The 20063-nt window shown below is 44.8% G+C and overlaps 1 protein-coding gene across 1 annotated transcript in view; it reads right to left on the reverse strand.

Moving 5' to 3' along the window:
* PARVA (parvin alpha) overlaps positions 1 to 20063 on the reverse strand; it is a 164964-nt gene that overhangs the window by 49264 nt on the left and 95637 nt on the right. Inside the window, exons 2-4 of the mRNA XM_077761186.1 lie at positions 14439 to 14528; positions 14285 to 14355; positions 11952 to 12054 (exon numbers count right to left, since the gene is read on the reverse strand). Of these exons, the coding sequence (XP_077617312.1) occupies positions 11952 to 12054; positions 14285 to 14355; positions 14439 to 14528 (264 nt within the window). The remainder of the gene's footprint in view (positions 1 to 11951; positions 12055 to 14284; positions 14356 to 14438; positions 14529 to 20063) is intronic.

Raw genomic sequence — 20063 nt, forward strand, 5'->3', positions numbered from 1 at the left:
CTGGCTTAGTGGTCATGAACTCTTTTAGTTTTTGTTTTTCCCAGAAACTCTTGGTCTCTCTTTCTGTTCTGAATGATAGCCTTGCTGGATAGATTCATCCTTTCAGCACTCTGAATGTATCATGCCACTCCCTTCTGGCCTGTAAAGTTTCTGCTGAAAAATTCGATAGCCTTATGGGGCTTCCCCTGTATGTAACTGCCTTTTCTCTTGCTGTTTAAATTTTTTTATCACTACTTTTTGCCATTTTAATTACTAGGTGTCTTGGTGTGGAATCTCCTTGGTTTGATTTTGTTGGGAGACCTCAGTACCTTCTGGGTCTGGATATCTGTTTCCTTCCCCACATTAGGGAAGTTTTCAGCTATTATTTCTTCAAATAAATTTTCTGACTTCTTTTTCTCTCTCTTCTTCTTCTGGGATCCCTATAAGGTGAATTTTACTATACTTGATGGAGTCACTGAATTCCCTAAGTCTATTCTCATGTTGCATATTTTCTTTCTCTGACTTGCTCAGCTTGATTCGTTTCCATTACACTGTCTTCCAGGTCATTAAATCATTTGTCTGCTTTTTCTAGCCAGCTATTTATTCCATCAAGTGTATTTTTAATTTCATTGATTGTTTTGTCTCTGATTGGTTCTTTTTTGTTTATTAATGGTCTCACTGATATCCTCCACTCTTTTCTCAAGTCCAGTGAGTATCTTTATGATCATTACTTTAAATTCTCTATCAGGCATATTATATCTATTTTGCTTAGGTCTTTTACTGTGGTTTTGTATTGCTCTTTCATTTGGGACATATTCCTCTGTCTCCTCATTTTGTCTAATTCTCTGTGTTAGGAAAGTCAGCTACATCACTTGCTCTTGAGGGTAATGGCCTTATGAAGAAGAGGACCTACAGTGTCCTGAAGTGCAGTGTCCTCTGTCCCCCAGGACTTGGTGCTTCAGAAGGTGTCTCCTATGTGTTCTGTGTGCCGTGTTGTGTCCTCACATTTTTTCCTTCACTTTAGTCAACTGCAGAGGCTCTCTTTGCCTATTGTGGCCAGTTTTAGGTCCCCAACCAGGTAGGGTATATTTTAACAAGATGTGAGAAAGTCTGCTCATTAACTGAGACCCACCCCCACTGGTACTGAGACCCTGCAAAATGTGAAGGTCAGGGGAGGTGGTATTGGCAGAGTTTGTACCCGTCTTCTTGGAAAGGGATTGGCAGCACTGGTACTGAGGCAAGTGTTCCTAGGAAGGGTGGATCTGCTCAAATATGGGTTGGGGGGGGTGGGGCAGGGCTTGGTGTGAGCAGGTTAGGTAGTGAATATATGTACTCTGTTGGTTCCTGTGGGTGGCTGTGTTTATGCTGGGGGGAAGGAGTCTTGAGGGGTCTTTCTACAATCCCTGACTCTCTGGACCATGCTCTGAGATGAATAAAAAAACTCTCCCTCCTGTATGCTCAGGCATTTTTGAAACTATTCTATCTCCATGGGCTATTTGTCCTACTATCTCTTTAAGGGCCCGGACTCAGCTTCCTAATACCCTCTGGACTTCCCTGAAACAGAGCTTGCTGATTTTTAAAATTCGAGGCTTTAAGTCCTGTTAATTGTAAAAACTCAGGAGATTCACCCCTCTCACCTTCAAAACAAAATATGGGAATTCATCTTTCCCATGTAGGCTTCCTGGTGGTATAGTCTGTTTCTTCACACTCCTGGCTCCCTCTCAACTGCAGATGGCCAAGGTCTGTTTCACTCCCAAACTGTGTCTCTGCTCTTCCTACCTTCTTTGATGTGGCCTCTTCCCTACCTATAGTGGAGTTTCTTCTGCCAGTGTTTAGGTCATCTTCTCAGTTATTCATGCCGATGGGAGTATTATCGAGTATCCATGGGATGAAGTGAGCTTAGGGTCCTCCTACTCTTCGGCCATCTTCCCAGCCTCCTACTATCTATGTGTTCTTTGAGGAGTTTTATGGTTTCAGGTCTCACATTTAGGCCTTTAATCCATTTTATGTTTACTTTTGTGTATGATGTTAGAAAATGGTCCAGTTTCATTCTTTTGCAGGTAGCTGTCCACTTTTCCCAGCACCATTTATCAAAGAGACCATCCTTCCCCCATTGTATATTCTTGCCCCCTTTGTCATAGATTAATTGATTATGTAAGTATGAGTTTATTTCTGGGCTCCCTATTCAGTTGCATTGATCTATGTGTCAATTTTTGTCCCAATACCATTATGCTTTGATTAGTACAGCTTTTTAATGTATCTTGAAATCTAGAATTGTGATACCTCCAGTTTTGTTCTTGCTAAAGGCTTTGGCTATTTGGGGTCTTTTGTGGTTCCATAAAAATTTTAGGATTTACTTTTCTAGTTTTATGAAAATTATTGTTAGAATTTTGATAGGAATTGCACTGAATCTGTAGATTTTCCTGGGTAAATAGGAACATTTTAATAATATTAATTCTTCCAGTCCATGAGCATGGAATAGCTTTCCATTTGTTTGTGTCATCTCCAATTTCTTTCATCAGTGTTTTATAGTTTTTAAAGTACAGGTTTCTCACCACCTCCTTGGTTAAGTTTATTCCTAGGTATTTTACTCTTTTAGGTGCAATTGAAAATGGAATTGTTTTCTTAATGTCTTTTTCTGCTACTTTGTTAGTAGTGTATACAAACACAACAGATTTGTGTGTATTGGTTTTGTATCCTGCAACTTTACTGAATTCATTTATTCTAATAGGTTTTTTTTGCGGGGGGCGGAAATTCTTAGGATCTTCTGTGTATAGCATCATGTCATTTGCAAACAGTGACATTTTTACTTCTTTATTGGTTTGGATGCCTTTTTTCTTCTCTGATTGCTATGACTAGAAATTCCACTACTATACTGAATAAAACTGGCAAGAGTGGACATCATTTTGGTTGTGATTTTAGAGAGAAAGCTTTGTTCTTCACCACTGAGTATGATGTTAGCTGAAAGTTTTTCATATATGGACTTTATTATGTTGAGGTGTGTTCCCTCTAAACCAATTTGTTGAAAGTTTTTTTTTTTTTTTAATGAATGGATATTGAATTCTGTCAGAGGTTTTTTCTGCATCTGTTGAGATTATATGGTTTTCATTCTTCAGTTTAATGTTGTGTGCTATGCTGATTGATTTGTGGATACCGAGCCATTCTTGCATCCTTGGAATAAATACCATGTGGTTGTCATGAATGATTCTCTTAATGTATTGTTAAAGGTGGTTTGCTAATATTCAGATGAGGATTTTTGCATCTATGTTCATCAGAAATATTGGCCTTTTGTAGTGTCTTTGTTTGGTGTTGGTACCAGGGTACTGCTGTCCTCAGAATGTATAGACGCTATCCTTCCCCTTCTTTTTGGAATAGTTTGAGAAGAATAGGCATTAATTCTTCTTTAAATGTTTGGTAGAACATACCTATGAATCATTCTGATCCTGGCCTTTGTTGGGACTATTTTGGTTATTGATTCAATTTCATTACTAGTAATTGGTCTGTTTAGATTTTCTATTTTTTCCTCATTCAGTTTTGGAAGACTGCATACTTTTAAGAATCTGTTTCTTCTAGGTTGTCCAATTTATTGGCATATAAGTTTTTAAAGTTTCTTATAATCCTTTGTATTTCTGTGGTGTAGTTACTTCTCTTTAATTTTTGATTTTATTAACTTGGGTCCTCTCTTTATCTTGATGAGTCTGGCTAAAGATTTATCTATTTATATACATATTTAAAAAAACAGCTCTTGAATTCATTGTTTTTTTCTATTTTTTTAAGTCTATTTCACTTATTTCTGCTCTGCTCTTCATTATTTCTTTCATTAATACTGGGGTTTGTTCTTTTTCTATTGCTTCAGGTGTAAGGTTAGGTTAAGATTTTTCTTATTTCTTGAGGTAGACCTATTTTGTTATAAATTTCCCTTCTAGAGCTTTTCATTGTGTCCCAAAGATTTTGGAGTGTTCTGTTTCCATTTTCATTTTTCTCCTTGTTATTTTTTAATTTTTTAATTTTTTTATTTTTTCATTGACCCACTGGTTGTTTAGTAGCATACTGTTTAGCTCCATGTGTTTGTGTTTTTTCAAATTGTTTTCCTTGTGATTAGTATCTAGTTTCACACTGTTGAGGTCAGAAAGGATGGATAATAAGGTTTCGATTTTTTTTTTTTAACTTACCAAGACTTGTGGCCTAACATGTGATCTACCCCGGAGAATCATTTTTGTTTATTTATTTTGAGAAAGAGAGAGTGCATGAGTAAGGGAGGGGCAGAGAGAGAGAGGGAGGCCCAGAATCTGAAGCAGGCTCCAGGCTCCAAGCTGTCAGCACAGAGCCCAATGCGGGGCTCAAACCCAAGAACTATGAGATTATGACCAGAGATGAAGTTGAACGCTTAATCGATGGAGCCACCCAGGCACCCCTCTTTTCATCACTTTGGATATAGCATGCCATTCCTGAACTGTTTCCTGAACAGAAACACAGTTTCTGCTAAAAATTCAACTGATATCCCTATGGAGTTTCCTTTGTATGTAACAATTTTTTTTCTCTTGCTGCTTTCTACATTTTTTAAAGAGTTTTTCTTTTTTAAAATTTATTGATTTATTTTGAGAAAGCATGTGAGCAGGGGAGGGGAAAAGAGAGAGGGGGAGGGAGAGAGAATTCCAAGCAGGTTCTCCACTGAGGATATGACGTGGGGCTCAAATTCATGAACCATGAGATCATGACCTGAACCAAAATCAAGAGTCTGACTTAACTGACTGAGCCATCCAGGTGCCCTAATTTTATTTGTCTTTAAAGTAATCTCTATATCCAACATGGACCCTGAACTTAAAACCCCAAGATCAAGAGTCACATGCTCCACTGGCTGAGCCAGCTAAAATTCCCTTTAATTGCTACATGTTGTAGTGTGGACCTCCTTGGGTTCATCTTGTTTGGGTTCTCTGTGCTTCCTGAACCTGGATGTCTTTCCTTCCCCAGGTTAGGAATGTTTTCAGCTATTATTTCTTAAAATTAGTTTTCTGTCCCTTTCTCCCTCTCTTTTCCTTCTGGGACCCCTATAATGCAAAACTGTATTGTTCTTGATGCTATCCAGGAGATCCCTTAACCTATCCTCATTTAAAAATTTTTCTTTCTTCCCTCCCTCCCTGTTTGGCTTGGGAGCTTTCCATGACACTGTCAGATTGCTGCCATTCTTCTGCATCTATTAATCTGTTAATTCCCTCTAGCATATTTTTCATTTCAGTTATTATATTTTACAATTTTGATTGGTTCTTTTTTATATTTTCTATCTCCTTGTTGAAGTTCTCACTAAGTTCTTCCACTCTGCAGTCCAGTGAGCATCTTTATGATCATTAATCTGTTTATGTTTTTAGGCAGAGCAGCTCCTTCTCTTAAACTTGAAGGAATGATCTTGTGTATATTCATCCCCAGTGTAGACTGTGTGTTTGGTGACTTTGGTTGGCTGGCTGGACTGTGCCTGCTGTGGGCCATGAAGTAGCTATGGGCTAGGGTAGTCTTGGGGCTCAGAGTATGCCCTGACAGAGCAGCTCAAGTGGACATAAACTGGTGTAGTCCCTGGCCTCTCTGTGCAGTAGGCACCCTAGAATGACAGTTGAAGCAGAAGTGGGTATAAGCTGGAATGCCCTAGGGCTCTCAATGCAGAGGGTGGCCTCTCAAGGCAGCTAGAGCCAAGCTAGAATGTGGACTGGGGTTTCCTGGGCTTCCCCATGCATAGGATGCCCTTGCAGGATGGCTGGAATGAAGGTGAGCACAAGGTAGGAGTTACCAGGGTGACTGTACATGGGGCACCCTGGAGGTTGACTGGAGTCAAATTAGACATAAGCTAGGAGGTCCCAGAGTACTCTGTGCTGGGGTGCCAAATATATACCCATCTCTACTACTGTGCTGACAGCCAGCTCAGAGCCTGGAGCCTGTTTTCAGATTCTGTGTCTCCCTCTCTCTCTCTCTCAAAAATAAATTTTAAAAAATATTTAATATTTATCTATTTTTGAGATTGAGACAGAGTGTGAGGAGGGGAGAGGCAGACACAGAATCTGAAACAGGATCTAGGCTCTGAACTGTCAGCAAAGAGCCTGACGCAGGGCTTGAACCCATGAACTGTGAGATCATGACCTGAGCCGAAGTCGGACGCTTAACCGACTGAGCCACCCAGGCCCCCCTAGAATGTTCTTTTCCTTCTTCATTTGGTTGAAATTCTCCTTCCATAAGGCCTCATTCAAAATGCTTCCTCTTTCATGACACCCTTCCTAAACTACTTGGTCTCCCACAGATACTACCAGACTGTGAGTTACCTGAAGACACTGTGTTAACGCTGTATGTATGTTACACTGTACCATATTTACTTTCGTATCCCTAAACCTAGCAGTTAGCACATAGCAAATGAAAGGGTTGTTGCTTAATGAATAGTAATTGACAAGCATAAGGTCAATGTAAGATGTACTCTTTAGGGTCTACCAGGGACAAAGACACAAACACCCTAAAACTAAACAAAAAACCCTCTTGCAGAATCTTTATGCCCAAGGGAGCTTTCTCAGTCTCATCCTGTTTCAGGCATATTCGATTGTAAACACTAGAAGAAAGAGCCTTATGACTTTTATCCCTCAAAACAGGCGAGTACATGCACATGTTTAAAGATAAAGATAAGAATCAATTAACTAAAACATATCCTAAGGAAACTCACAGAGCTATCCTAAATCAGGAAAGCTTATGTTCGCCTGAAATGATTATCTTGTGCAGGCATTTTTCTAGAATCCTTTATCTCCTGCCTCTCTTGGTGGTATCTCTCGCCTAGGTGTTGGGGATGCAAATACAGCAAGCTTTTGTCTGAGGTGTGGAAAGGTCTGGAGCTGTCGCTGTTGAGGAGATGTGGGTGGCATCATAAAGAGGCAGGCCCCAGTGGCCAGCATCTGATTTTTTGCTGGCAGCAATTCCAAGGGCATTCAGGAGGAGCAGCCCCTAAGGCAGAAATAGTACCTTCTCATTTTCCTGGATGATGTGGAGGTCCCTTCCTGGAGCTCCCTGGCTTACCTGCAAATGGTGCCCAGCACACCGTGGCTTCCGTTTCCAGCCCTGAAGCTCTTCTTCTCTGCACAAGAGCTTCTCAATCAGAAGTACAACCTAGCCCTTAATTCTTACATAGGCACTCCTCAACCACAGCGGGATGGGAGGCATAGGATAAATGCCTCGGCCTTCCTGTCCTGGGGAGGATGACTTGAAGTGTTTCTCAGAAGGAACCCTGCGGAACTGAAGCCTGGTTGCAAACGGAGCCGCCATCCTTATTAACGTCACTGGCCTTTCTCTTGTTCTCTTACATTCCCCACTTGATTATTTACTTTCTAAGATCACCTCTCATATGAACGTCCTCCACCCAAGTCCTTGTCTCAGCATCTGCCTTCAGGAAAACCTGAACTCAGAACTGCTGTCAGGTCAAGGGGGAAGACCCTGGGAACAGAGGCAGCTGGGTTAGACAGCTCAGAAAGAAGGACTGGGGGCAGGTATGTCAGGAGAACCTCCCAGACATGCACGGGGTCTTAGAGCAGCCCCAGTGTGGTCGAGCAAGTAGTATCTAGCTGCACAAAGGAGACCCAGGTAGGACACTGCCTTCACGGGGTTTGTGATCAGAGAACAGCCAACCAGTGCTGCTCGGCAGAGTCGACCTGTCCTCTTGGGGATGCTCACCCATTCAGGCTTTCACCATGACCCTAAAACACACACAGCCTTTTGCTGAGAGACTCTCGCTTCCACACCTTGTTCACTTCCAGGTTCTGAGTCCTTGCCCCATGGTCTCATCAACCTTGTTTTCCTGAATTCCAGACACATTTCCTGCTCCCTAGGTGCAACTCGGCACATCCAGACTCCTTGAGGTCCCTGTGGCATTTCCATCTTCTAAGTACCAGTGTTTCATAGTGAGTTTACTAATCCCAACCTCACCCCCCTCCTGCTCTCCATGCTAGCCCAATCTGCAAACAGAGTTCTAGAAATGATCATGTTAGTACCCCCACGTCATAGTCCTATATCAATGTTTATGTGTGCTATGGATAGCAGGTTAAAAACACTCTCTAAGGTGCCCATATATTGATTTCTACATACCATTTTCTAATTTAAAAAAACCCAAGCTCCATGGAGAAATGGCTGCTTCCGGGGTCAGAGACAGTAAAACATAAGAGGAGTCTGGAACATCTTATGATGCCAGAAAGTGAGGACATGCTAAGAACAAAAAAAAGTGTCCAAGACCCAATGTGAAAAAGCTCCCAATGGTCAAAATGGTCAAAGTTGGAGGTATATGAGCAAAATAATAATAATAATAATAATAAAAACAATGACAGTATTAGATTATAACCTAAAGTATAAAGTAGGGGCGCCAGGGTGGCTTAGTCGGTTAAGCGTCCGACTTTCGCTCAGGTCATGAGCTTGCGGTTCGTGGGTTCGAGCCCCGCGTCGGGCTCTGTGCTGACTGCCAGCTCAGAGCCTGGAGCCTGTTTCAGTCTGTGACTCCCTCTCTCTCTGACTCTCCCCTGCTCATGCTGTCTCTCTCTCTCTCTCCTAGAAATAAATAAAACATTAAAAAAAAAAATTTAAAGTATAAAGTAAGTATCCTTGGGTCCATAATGATATAAATGCTGAATAAGTAAGTAAATGGGGAACAAGGGGAACTTTTCCTTACAGAAGGATTCCAATTAATAAATGTAGAAGGAATGAAGAAAATCTCCACTAGACCACTGCAGTAATAATTTTGGCAGATATGATCCAGTGATTAAAATCAGTGGGAAACACGTAAGGAGAAACAAGATAGTTCCATAATCTTAAATTATCTCCCNAACCTCACAGTGAAGAAATCTGACAGACACCGCCTTCACCAAGTGATCCTAACATCATGGACTCCTGGGTACAACACACCTAGAAGGACCCGTCATTATAACCTTAATCTAATAATCAGAGAACATCAGACAAACCTAAGTTAGGGGCCATTCTACACAATAACTAATCAGCCCTTTCACAAGTGTCAAGGTCATGAAAGACAGAAAAGACAGTCAATAGTTTGGAGGGGACATGATACAATTGAGTACAGTGTGCAATCCCAGATTAGATTCTAGAATTGAAAAAGACATTCATTTAAAAAAACTAATAAAATCCCAATAAATTCTGTAAAGTTCGTTAAGTATGGGACTGAGACCTGTACCATGGTCAGGTAAGATGCTAGCGTTAGAGGGAGCTGGGCCAGGGGGTCAGGAACTCTGCATCCTTTCTGCAACAATACTGTAAATCTAGGGGCTGGAAAATTGTGGAGAAAGTGCCAGCAACCTAGCACATGGGGAGCCAGCACTTTCCAAGTGCTTTGCACATACTACCTGGTTGAGAAATGAGGTGGTTTGACACATTGCTTATCGGAGTACAGAGAGTCACTTCTAGGTTTCTGATTTGAGCAACTGGCTCAGTGGTGGTAACACCATCCATTCTGCTGGAAGGCAGAATGGCTTTGCTAGGGGAGGAGGAAGATCAGATCGGTTTGGAGCAGGGTGGTTCCTAGGTAGAATGAAAGCGTATGAAGAAGACAGGGAAGAGGGGGTGTGTCGGAAGTGGCATGAAATCCCAGAGACCACTGGGCTGGGGAAGGGGGACAAGACATTTGGTAGTTAGATGCAGATGCCCCGGCATAGGAGATGTCAGAATTGACAGTGGTGACCTCAGAAGGGAAAGCTGGTAGAAAGATGGGGGTGATACCCAGAGGGGTATCTCCGAGGGGAATGATTTGTGGTGAGGAAGCAGATACAGTGCCAAATATTCTTTTTTTTTTTTTTTTTTTATTGTTTTTTTTTTTTCTAGGGGGGAGAGAGACNGTTTTTTTTTTTTTTTTTTTAATGTTTTATTTATTTCTAGGAGAGAGAGAGAGAGAGACAGCGTGAGCAGGGGAGGGTCAGAGAGAGAGGGAGTGACAGACTCTGAAACAGGCTCCAGGCTCTGAGCTGGCAGTCAGCACAGAGCCCGACGCGGGGCTCGAACCCACGAACTGCGAGATCATGACCCAAGCGAAAGTCGGACGCTTAACCGACTAAGCCACCCAGGCGCCCCCCAAGTATTCTTTTGAGGAACGTTGCTGGGAAAGAGGAAGATAGACTCCAACCACGCCTTCCCCTCTATTTTACTGTCTCTGGACTGAGTCCTCCCAGGAGCTCCTGATGCATATTTTTACCTTCAAACTGGTTCTCTCCACCTGGGTATCCTGCCTGAACCTTTTCACGTGTGTCCCCATCTACCTACAAATGGTCTGAACTTAGATGGACAAGAGCAGCATCACCTTTTCAACACAAAGGATGAAATCTGAAATGAACCTAATGTGACTGTGCCCCGACTCGAGGCTACACGGGTGTGATGTTGGGCAGTTCTGTCCCCATGCGCAGAGGCAAGGTGACCTGATGACCACATTCCATCACTCCATGGCCACATTCCACCCTTGCCTTCAAAGCCCAGTATATAGAGCATTTTGAGACCCTTTCAGATCCTGACCAGAAATCTGCCGGAGGAGTTAAAAGCTGCAGTCACTAAAGATGCCCGGTGAGGCTCATGGCTTTTCCATGTGGACATGTGCCAAAGCCTTTTCCTCTCCACATTCAGTTGCATTTACAAGCCTTTAAATATGAACACTCACTAATATTGCTGTTTGAGTACCAAATCAGTGTAGCTTCCTAGAAATGACTAGATTTTATCATTCATTCACTCAAGACAGAGTGATCAAGTGCCAGGCAACATGCGGTCGGCAAACTGCTGGACCTGGAGAAGAATATGGTGTTCCTGCTCTTGGAAGCCCACAGACATTTCCATAAACAGCCACAGCCAACTTGGAATGTCGTGTCACAAAGGGGCGTGTGTATATCTGGGGGAACACAGAAGGGCGCGTGGCAATCACTTCTAGGTGTGATGGTGTTGTCGGAGGTGCAAGAGGCAGGCGTGTTCTACGGACCCTAGAGACAAAGATGAACACTGAGGCTGAAAAGACAGCAAGCCTAGAGCGCAGCTTGAGAAGGCCCCTCGGCTGGCGGCCTGGGAATGGGCTGGACGCAGAGAGAGGGGCGGAACGGAGGTGAGGTCAGAGGCTGTCTTAATAGCTCAGACAGGTGACAATGACAGGGAGGGTGGAGGCAGACGACCACGTGAGCCAGAAGAAACGAGCCCTGGAGGCCCCCCACGTATGCGTGGGTGGCGAGGAAGAGGGGGGGGATGGTTAACCCAGAGGGCAAGAAACACCTTTGGAAATGTGGACGAGCTCGGCGCGAGGGGCGTGCCGGTGGAGGTGCTGAGTGAGCGGCAAGGAATGAAGGCCTAGAACTTGGGGCAGAGGTTTGGACGAGAGAACACGGGGAACAGCTGAGGAAAAGTCCAAATTCTTTCAAGCTGAATTTTGTCATTTCAATGCTAGGTCACCCCTCAATCCTCCTTTCCCTCTCTGGAGGCCTGTTTCCACAAGAACACACCTTCCCCAGGCATGCAGAGGCGAACACCACAGAGGAAAAGGCTTCCACGTTTTTGCACCTGACGTAGAGGTACACGGAGGAACATGCACACACCCCCACACCCATAGGTGACAGGGGTATACATACACACGCTTACCCTCACACACACGTAACTATACCTACAGAAGTCACACGTGCATGATTTTCCGGAAAGGGTAAGGCATGTTTTCTAGTATACAGTGGAGTCTTGTCATCAACCCAGCTGATGCCCTTCAACTGCTAGGGGCGCAGCCCCTTCCGGCCCATCAATTCCCTCTGCAATTCATGCACGTGAAACACATTCTAGGAGGCCATCCAAAGGCTCCACCGGTCTGTCAGCCCACACGCCACACTTGCATAGTCCACTGCGCATGAATTGCTGTAAGCCAAGAAGCACTCTGAACCAGGAGCCTGAGAGCCATCCAGCTGCAGAGTGAGTATGTCCACCGCACCATTCAAACCCCTTCTCACCAAAGAGCTTCTGCAGGACTTGTCCGTCATACAGATCTTCAGCCAGGTCTTTCACGATGATTCTCTCTCCAACAAGCACATCATTAATCCAGTCGATTAGTACCTACAGAGAGAGAGAGAGAAAGAGAAGATTCATAGGCCAGCTTTCTTATCCTGGAAGATTAAAATCTAAATGAACTTCTGATTTTGAAGGCAGCAGAATGCATCTCGGTGGCTCAGAATGTGGACACAGGGCTGTGTGAGCCCTAGTGGCTTCTAGTGTTGGTGGCACCCGTGTCACCGTGCTAATATCTTCTGGCCCCTTACCATTCCTTACCCCAACAGCAAGCTACATTTATACAGTGTTTGGGTGTGTAGCTCACACCAGGTAAGGAGATGGGCTTTAGAGTTATACAAAGTGGGGTTATTTACCCATCAGCTGATTTGTATAGCTCTGGGATGTACGGACCTGTGCCTGTGGGTCTGTGCACCTCTGTGATCCATGGACGTCTGTGTGTGTGTACCTCTGTGACCTATGAATCTAAGGCAGGCTAGTTTCTGCTCTGAGTCCCCATCTGTAAAACGGAGGAGGAAAATCCCTCCTGCTTTAGGCAGCAGAAAAGAATCACATACGGCAAGGACCAAATGTTCATTAATAAATAAAGCTCTCCCCGATTAGGACATCTAGGCAGGTGGGTACTTTCACCTCTGTTCAGGAGGGGAAAGCAAACACAGAAGTGAACCTATTTGCCAAGGTCACGTTGCCAACCATGGACAGAGACAGGAATTGAACTCTCGTCCATCAGCACTCTAAGGTACTGCTCTCCTCTTATCCCCAAGGTGTCTCTCTCTGGGCCAATGCAGTCTCCTCTCCCGTCGCGCTCTCTGCAGCTGCCATTGCCTGTGTACCCTTGGCATCAGGCACTGAGTGGGGGCACTGTGTGTGCTAGGTCGTTTAATCTTCTCAACACCTCTTAGAGGGAGGGCTTGTTCACTTCATTGTTCAGGTAAGGAAACTGCAGCTTGCTCGAGGCCACTGCCTTTTGTCTTACATTTTTTCAGCTCATTTCTTTAGGGTGATATTTATGTACAGTAACATTAACTGGTTTTAAATATAGTTTGTTGAGTTTGGGTCATCGTACACTGTTGTGTAACCACCACCCCAATCAAGGTAAAAAGCAACTCCCTCGCTGTAAGAAGGTTCCTTTGGGCTCTTTGTGCTCATCTTCCCCCTCTCTCCACGCCCGCCCTGGACAGGCCTCACAACTACCACAATTTGGTAATAAATGGAGCCAGAGGGAACATCACCTTTTGTGTTAGACCCAGCATCAACAGACTGCCTTTATAACAGGGGTAGTAGCTGGGCTGGGTTTGCATATGTGGGCGGAGCTCGGGGTCTTCAAGGCACATTGTTCTACTGTCCTAGAGTAGGAGCTTCCCTCTTCTCCCCTCCCCTCCCATCCTCCAGAACCCCCAACCCCCCAGCATTTATGAACATCTGCTCCAAGTCACTTTCTGTGCTGGATCCTGTGGGTACAATGATGAAAAAAAAGGGGGGGGGTTCTCGAACCCTCAGAAGCTCACCACTTAGTGACGAAGACAGAGAAGTGTCTGAGTAGCAGTAAGGGGTCTTCACGTGGTGACTCTAAGGGGACAATCTGAAGCTGAAGAGGAAGCTAGAGCACGAGACCCCGAATACCAACCCCAGGAGCATGGGCTTCAGCCTTCAGCTGAGAGGAATCTATACAGAGGTTTGGAGCAGGAAAATGATAGATCTGATTTACGAACCACTCTGGCATCCAGTGTCTTTTTGTCCTGTTTTGATTCAGCTAGGAAAAACACAGGATGGGGAATGCAAAGGGGGATGAAATGAACGCTTTTCAGGGGGTGGCCACAAGCCAGCCCCTGTGCCAGGCACAATGTACAATATTTGAGCTTATTTACTTCTGTTGGAATTCCATCTCCTCTACTCAGCTTTGACCATAAACAAACCACTGGCTTTTTGAAGGCTCCCCTTTCTTTTCTATAAATGAGGATGATAAGAAGTCCTGCTTTACAGGGTGTTGTTGAGGGTCCTTGACGAAAGAAAGCAGTGGAAAAACTGTGTGAACTTTAAGATCCTGGCAAACGTGAGCTCCTGCGCACTAACTTCTCCGGCACTTACGATCGACGCTATTTGTAGGGTGGTGGCCTTGTCCCATTTTTGTTAAATCGGAGATGTCTACCTTGAGAACTGTGAGCTGCCTGTGACTTTCTATTTCCTCCGCTGGGGCATGTGCCTGCCTACAGCCAGTGGTCTACAGATACCGGCTGAGTCTGAGAGGGAGCTAAGGCTCCTCCTGATTTCTTCTTACCTTCATCAGTTCCTGCAATTTGGGGTCGCTGCGGGAGTTGGGGTCCACCATGGTTCGCACTTCGTTCTCCTCTTAAAAAAAAAAAAAAAAGAGTCAGTGGGGTGGCTCTACTTGGAGGCGTTAGGCTAACCCAGAGAACAAGAGACCCAGTTACCCAGCATGGTGTCCTCCGGGTCTAGCTCAAAGGGGATCGGGCTCAGGGGCAGGTTGATGGCATTCATGCCCTCCTCCTGAAGCTCTGATACTGTGAAGAGAAGAAAGGCAGAGTCACACTGCAGCCCAGCGATGACAGGGAGGAGCTCCAAAGCACCCGGCGTTTGAGAATTATATTAATAAAACCACCAAGGTTAGGTTACAGCTCTTACTCAGTCTTCGTCTGCGATAGATTCCCTGCCTCTCCTCGCTGGGAGGACCGAGTTGTTCCCTGCACGTCCCCTCTTCCAACTATCACCTCACTCACTTTCCTCAGGGAAAGAGGGAGGCCTCTGTTCCCAGGCACTATCTCAGGGAACACGGAAGTGAGGTGGGCACTGAGGTCTTCCTTAGGTCTCTGCCTGTCACCTCCTGCCCAGCCCTCCTTCAAGGGCTCGCTGTCTGCTGCACAGTGGGCACTGAGGTCACCAAGTCTACGTTTATGTTGTTAGCCATTTCTAGCCAACTTCTCTCCTTATTTGTTTGGGTTCCCTAAGTATTCTTCTGATTATCCTGCCTTTTTACCCCACCCCTCCCCAGCCACTGCTCGAGAATGCCTCAGGCCAGCCTCCTTCTGGGCTCTAGTCCTGTCTCTTCAGCTCTAATGAGTAGGGGAGCCTGGGGCCAGGCACCTCTGCTCCTAGGCCCGTTTCCTCCCCTGAACATCAAGAGCTCGACTGGATGGATGGCCAGTGAGTCCTTTTACAGTTTTCAAGTCCTAGAAACCTACAATTCCTCTTTCCTCAGGGAAAACCAAGAGGTCAATGACCGTGAAAGACTTCCAGCCTGCTGCCCTCCATGTACCCACTCCCCAAAGGAAGCCTTAGTGAAAAACAAATTCCTACCACAAAACTACTGCGTGATGGACACTTGCTGAGCACTGACCTTGGATAACCCTCCCCCTAAAATCAGTGCCTTCAATATCCTCACCCCTGTTCAGTGCCAGTTTGGATAATTCCTTGTTACCAATTAAGCACAGAAAGACCATTTTCTCTGAAAGCGTTGGTCACCAAAAGGCTCTCAAAGAGCTAATATGGCAGCTGCAATCAACCTTAATAAAAGCAATGTCCCATCTTTCCAGTTTATTATTTTTTTTATTGACTCTGGCCTCCCTGACTGCCAGCATATACTTGCAAGAACTCTTCAGCACAAGGCAGCCGCTTACAAAGAGTTCTTTCACATTAGCAAACTCACTGATGTTTGCAGTTGGACGGGGAACGAGACTGCCTAACAAAGAGCCTGAAACACACTCTACCCTAAAGAGACACAACTTGCATTATGAAGCTGGTATTTATTCCCGTCGCTGTGGGCTCTTGACATTCATATGGGCTATCAGCCAGTCACCGTCTTGCATCTGCAAATTCAGACACCCACCACTCTGTATGATCACCCCCCATAAAACAGAAATGAAAAATAGAAGCCACACCTTCAAGGCTAAAATGATTCTAATCAGTATAGGATTGCATTGGCTTTCTATGAAAAACAATGGCCTCCTGTAATTTCATTAGACTCCTATAGTTTCTTCTAATAGTCCTCCTAAGACTAGTAGTTTGTTTTCTTTTCTAGGCTGTTTCTCACCCAGAAGCAAGATCTCCGCTACTGAACACGCACTGTTGTGCAAGCAGTGGGCAGTGGAAGTTGAGTCATGCTTAAATGGGGGGAGCAAGTCTGGGCGTCCTGGCCAGTGAAGACACTAGCTCCTGCCCAGAGCCTCCCTACCTACCTTGTTCCCCAGGTCTGCACTGTCAGTGCACTGTCCCAGCCACATGTGAATACTCACATTTAAATGAATGAAAACTTCAGTTTCTTAGTTGTCTGCACACGTGTCTGGCTAGTGGCTACCTGCTGGGCTGGACACCGCAGATGTAGCTTTTCATCATTACAGGAAAGTCAACTGGATGGTGTTATCTTAGTTGACCCCATGGATCCAAATGCTGGTGATGTCCACATTTAAATCTCCAGAATGGGCCTGATCCTGAATTCCAGGCTTACTTGATGTCTCCTCTTTTGTCTATTATTAGAGATCTCAAATGTATACATCCCAAACAGAATGAATGGCAACACCCTCACTTCCACCATAACCACCCTAAAACAAGACTCTCAACTCCCTTGTTCTCGTCTTCAGTAAATCGCACCACCACTTATACAATGGTTTAAGCCAATATCCAAAAAAATCACCCTTAACTTCTCTTCCTTGCTCATGCTTTGCATTGAATATGTTCGCAAGTTTTATGGGCTCTGCCTCTATGCCAGGATCCAGTGCCACCCGCTTCTCACCATCTCCGCCACCCCATCCTGGTTCAGGCCCCAGTGGCTTTCACCTGGCCAACCAGAAGCACCTTCTAACTGGTCTACTGCTCTCTGACACGTTTTCCCCACTTCTGTCTACTTCCCATATCACAGTCAGAATGATCTATAAGGATGTAAATAGCATCATACATTCTTCTGCTTTAAGCCCTCCCTTGGCTTCCTATCATACTAAGGCTCTGACTCCTTACTAACACCTACAAGGCCCTCTGATTAGCTCCCAGCCTCCCTCTCATGTTTTATTTTTTCAGAGCACTCATCACAATCTGAAATAATAATTATTCATATGTCTGTTGTCTGTCCTCCACCCCACCCCCTCACCCCCCCCACCAGAGAGTAAACTGTGGGAAGACTGGCACTTTTTCCCTTTTGTTCACTGTTAGATCCCCAAAGAGGAGCCAGAGTGCCTAGGTTCAAATCCACGATCTACTAGCTCTGTGACCTTGGGCAAGTCCATTAACCTTCCGTACCTCAGTTTTCCCATCTGCAAACTGGGAGTGATAATATTACCTACCTCCTAGGCTTGTTGAGATGGTTAAATAAGTTTAAGCAGTCAGAAGAATGCCTGGTACTTGGTAATAAGTGCGTAAATACATGCTATTAGGCTATTATTATTACTTAAGACAATACCTCATGCAGAGTAAGCCCTCAAGAACTGTTTGTTGAGTAAACGAATAAACCAAAACTGTTAAGACCACCGTTCAACTCCTTAACCGATGCTTAATCGACTGTATATATATTGGCCTGATTCTGTGTGCACATGTGTGTGCATATGTGGGTGCTTATATTTTCTAAGGAGAGAAAAGCCACATCTGTTCCAAGAGTGCTGTACGGCCAGAGCCGATTTGTGAATATAGGGATATTTACACCTCTAAAATGCAACTAGGAATGTAATATTTGTGTCAGGGATGCCTCAAGGTGGGTCTTTTTTGACGCGGACATCAAAAAAATGTTTTCAGATGAACAATCCCCAGTCCGAAACACTCCCCTCTGCCCTGGCTCTATGTGAATTGCTCACAGAGACATAACAAACCCTACAAGAAAGGCTGAGATATGTTTGCAGTTGGAAATGTTTTTTTTTTTTTGCAGGAAATGATTTGGTACTGGAACATCATTCCCATCCCATTAACTGCTGACTCTGAGCCAACTGTTTGTAAAAGTGAATATGCAAACTGCCCCGTTCAGGCCTGGCCCCCGCCCCATGGGGCCGCATTAGTGGCCACTTTCCCAAAGCAGCCCGCCTGCTATGGAGGCTTCGTTTCTATTAAACCAAAGCAGGGCCCAGCAGAAGCCCCTCGCCAATCCCTGCACTCTGAAAGAGAAAAGAGCTGCAATTGAATTTTCTCGGCACAGAACATGAATATGATGTTTATCCCTTGAACCTCTCCTAACAATCTAAAACTAGGTCTGAGTGTGCAGCCCTCCGTGTCTCGCGGCGCCATTAGTCATAACTTAATAAACAGATTAAATGCCCAGCTGAAGGTCGAGCTTGGGAAAGCAGGGTGATTGCTTCAACTCCTGAAGCGCTCACCATCAGAAAGGGGGCTCTGGCTTTTCCAGGAAATGCAGGCTCTCTCGCTGGGTCCAGTCAGGCAGCTGAAAAAGGGCAAGGATGGGCTTTGGAGTTTCAAAGAGCAGGATTTGAATCCTACTTCTATTTTTTTTAAGTTTTTTTAAAATTCATTTTTGAGAAACAGAGACAGAGCAAGCAGAAAGAGAGAAGGGCACAGAATGCAAAGCAGGCTCCAGGTTGTCAGCACAGAGCCTGATGTGGGACCGGAACCCACGAACTGCGAGATCATGAGCTGAGCTGAAGTCGGACGCTTAACCGACTGAGCCACGCAGGTGTCCGGAATCCTCCTTCTATCTTGATTAGCTGAGGGACTTTAAGTGATTTAGCTTCCCTGAAATTCACTATCAAACAACGTCGGAGCTGATCTTGCTAGTTTCCTTGCTAATATTTACTTTACTCTCTTTCCCTGCAGAATGAACCTTCATTTTGTTCCAGTGTCCACTTCTCCCTCCTCAGTTCTAGGGGAGATCCTGATTGGTTTAAGCTACTCATGATAATCTTAATTCCCTTGGGAGTGACTGACTCAAGCACGGTCATATGATATGATGAGTTGTGAGAGGAAATTTCTAGAAGCTTCTACCAGTAGTTTTCCTCCATTTTCAAGAGAGGCCCAAAGAGGAGCAGGTATCTTTCTCCTTCTAATCACTGTTGTATGAGGATATTATGCCTGGATTTGCTGCAGCCATTTTGTAGTCACCAGATGAGAGAGCCCAAATCCAAAGAAGAAACTAATATGTTAAGATTGGCAGAGAAGAAAAGAAAGAAAGGGGTTTCTTGTTGACACGGTTAAGCCTACATCCCCGGAACCGCTCTAGCTTTATGTGTCTTATTATGAGAGATGCAATAAACCCCTTTATTGTTTCAGCTAGTTAGGCTGGCATTTCCTGGGGCTTGGAGCTCCAACTCCCTAATTAATACACCGGGCATCAGGGTTATAAAGTTGATAGAGGAATAGCATAGGGCCACAATGAATGGTCATTTTCCTTTCCTTTTTTTCCATGAGAAGCAGGATAGCTGCAGGCATCTCATCTACTTCAGAATGCATACAGGGATTCAAAGAACACCACTGGAAAGCAAGTATGGAGAGAAGAATGGACAGAGGTTTCTAGAATACAAAAGGGTCCATTTATGCCAAGCCAGTAATTTCATTCATTCAACCAATAAACATTATTAGGCACCTCTCCTGAAGCAGACCTTGGGCCAGCATTGGGAATATGGGTGTGAGGATTCGATGTGGGTCGGCCTCAGGCTGCCTACTGGTGGTGGGAGGGGCAGACACATAAACACGACATACAGGACTGGTGAGAGACACGTGACTACAGCGCTGTGGGAGCTCAGGCAGGCCAAGGGTAACTCTGGGTGGAAGACTGGGAAGGATTCCTAGAGAGGGGGGATCGGAGTTGGACTTGGAAAAATAGAAATTTTCATTTGGCACAGGTGCCCCACAAAAGGCACATCTTGTGTAAAAAACCTCAAGGTCTGTAAAAACAGGGTAGGCGTTGAGAGTAATGATTATGTCTGAGCACTGGGAATGTAGGAGGCACAGAGGGGGAAAGAAGGGAAGGAACAGTGGAGCAAATAGGTAGGTGGGGTCTAGAGTGTCAAGGGTCATGAATTCATCTATTCCTCAGCACTCCCTGGGCCATGTTCCTGTGTCTACAGACAAAACAACAACCAAACCAAAACCAAACATACCAAGGACAGGGG

This window comes from Crocuta crocuta, unplaced genomic scaffold (assembly GCF_008692635.1).
Source record: "Crocuta crocuta isolate KB4526 unplaced genomic scaffold, BGI_CrCroc_1.0 scaffold233, whole genome shotgun sequence".
NCBI classification, from domain to species: domain Eukaryota; kingdom Metazoa; phylum Chordata; class Mammalia; order Carnivora; family Hyaenidae; genus Crocuta; species Crocuta crocuta.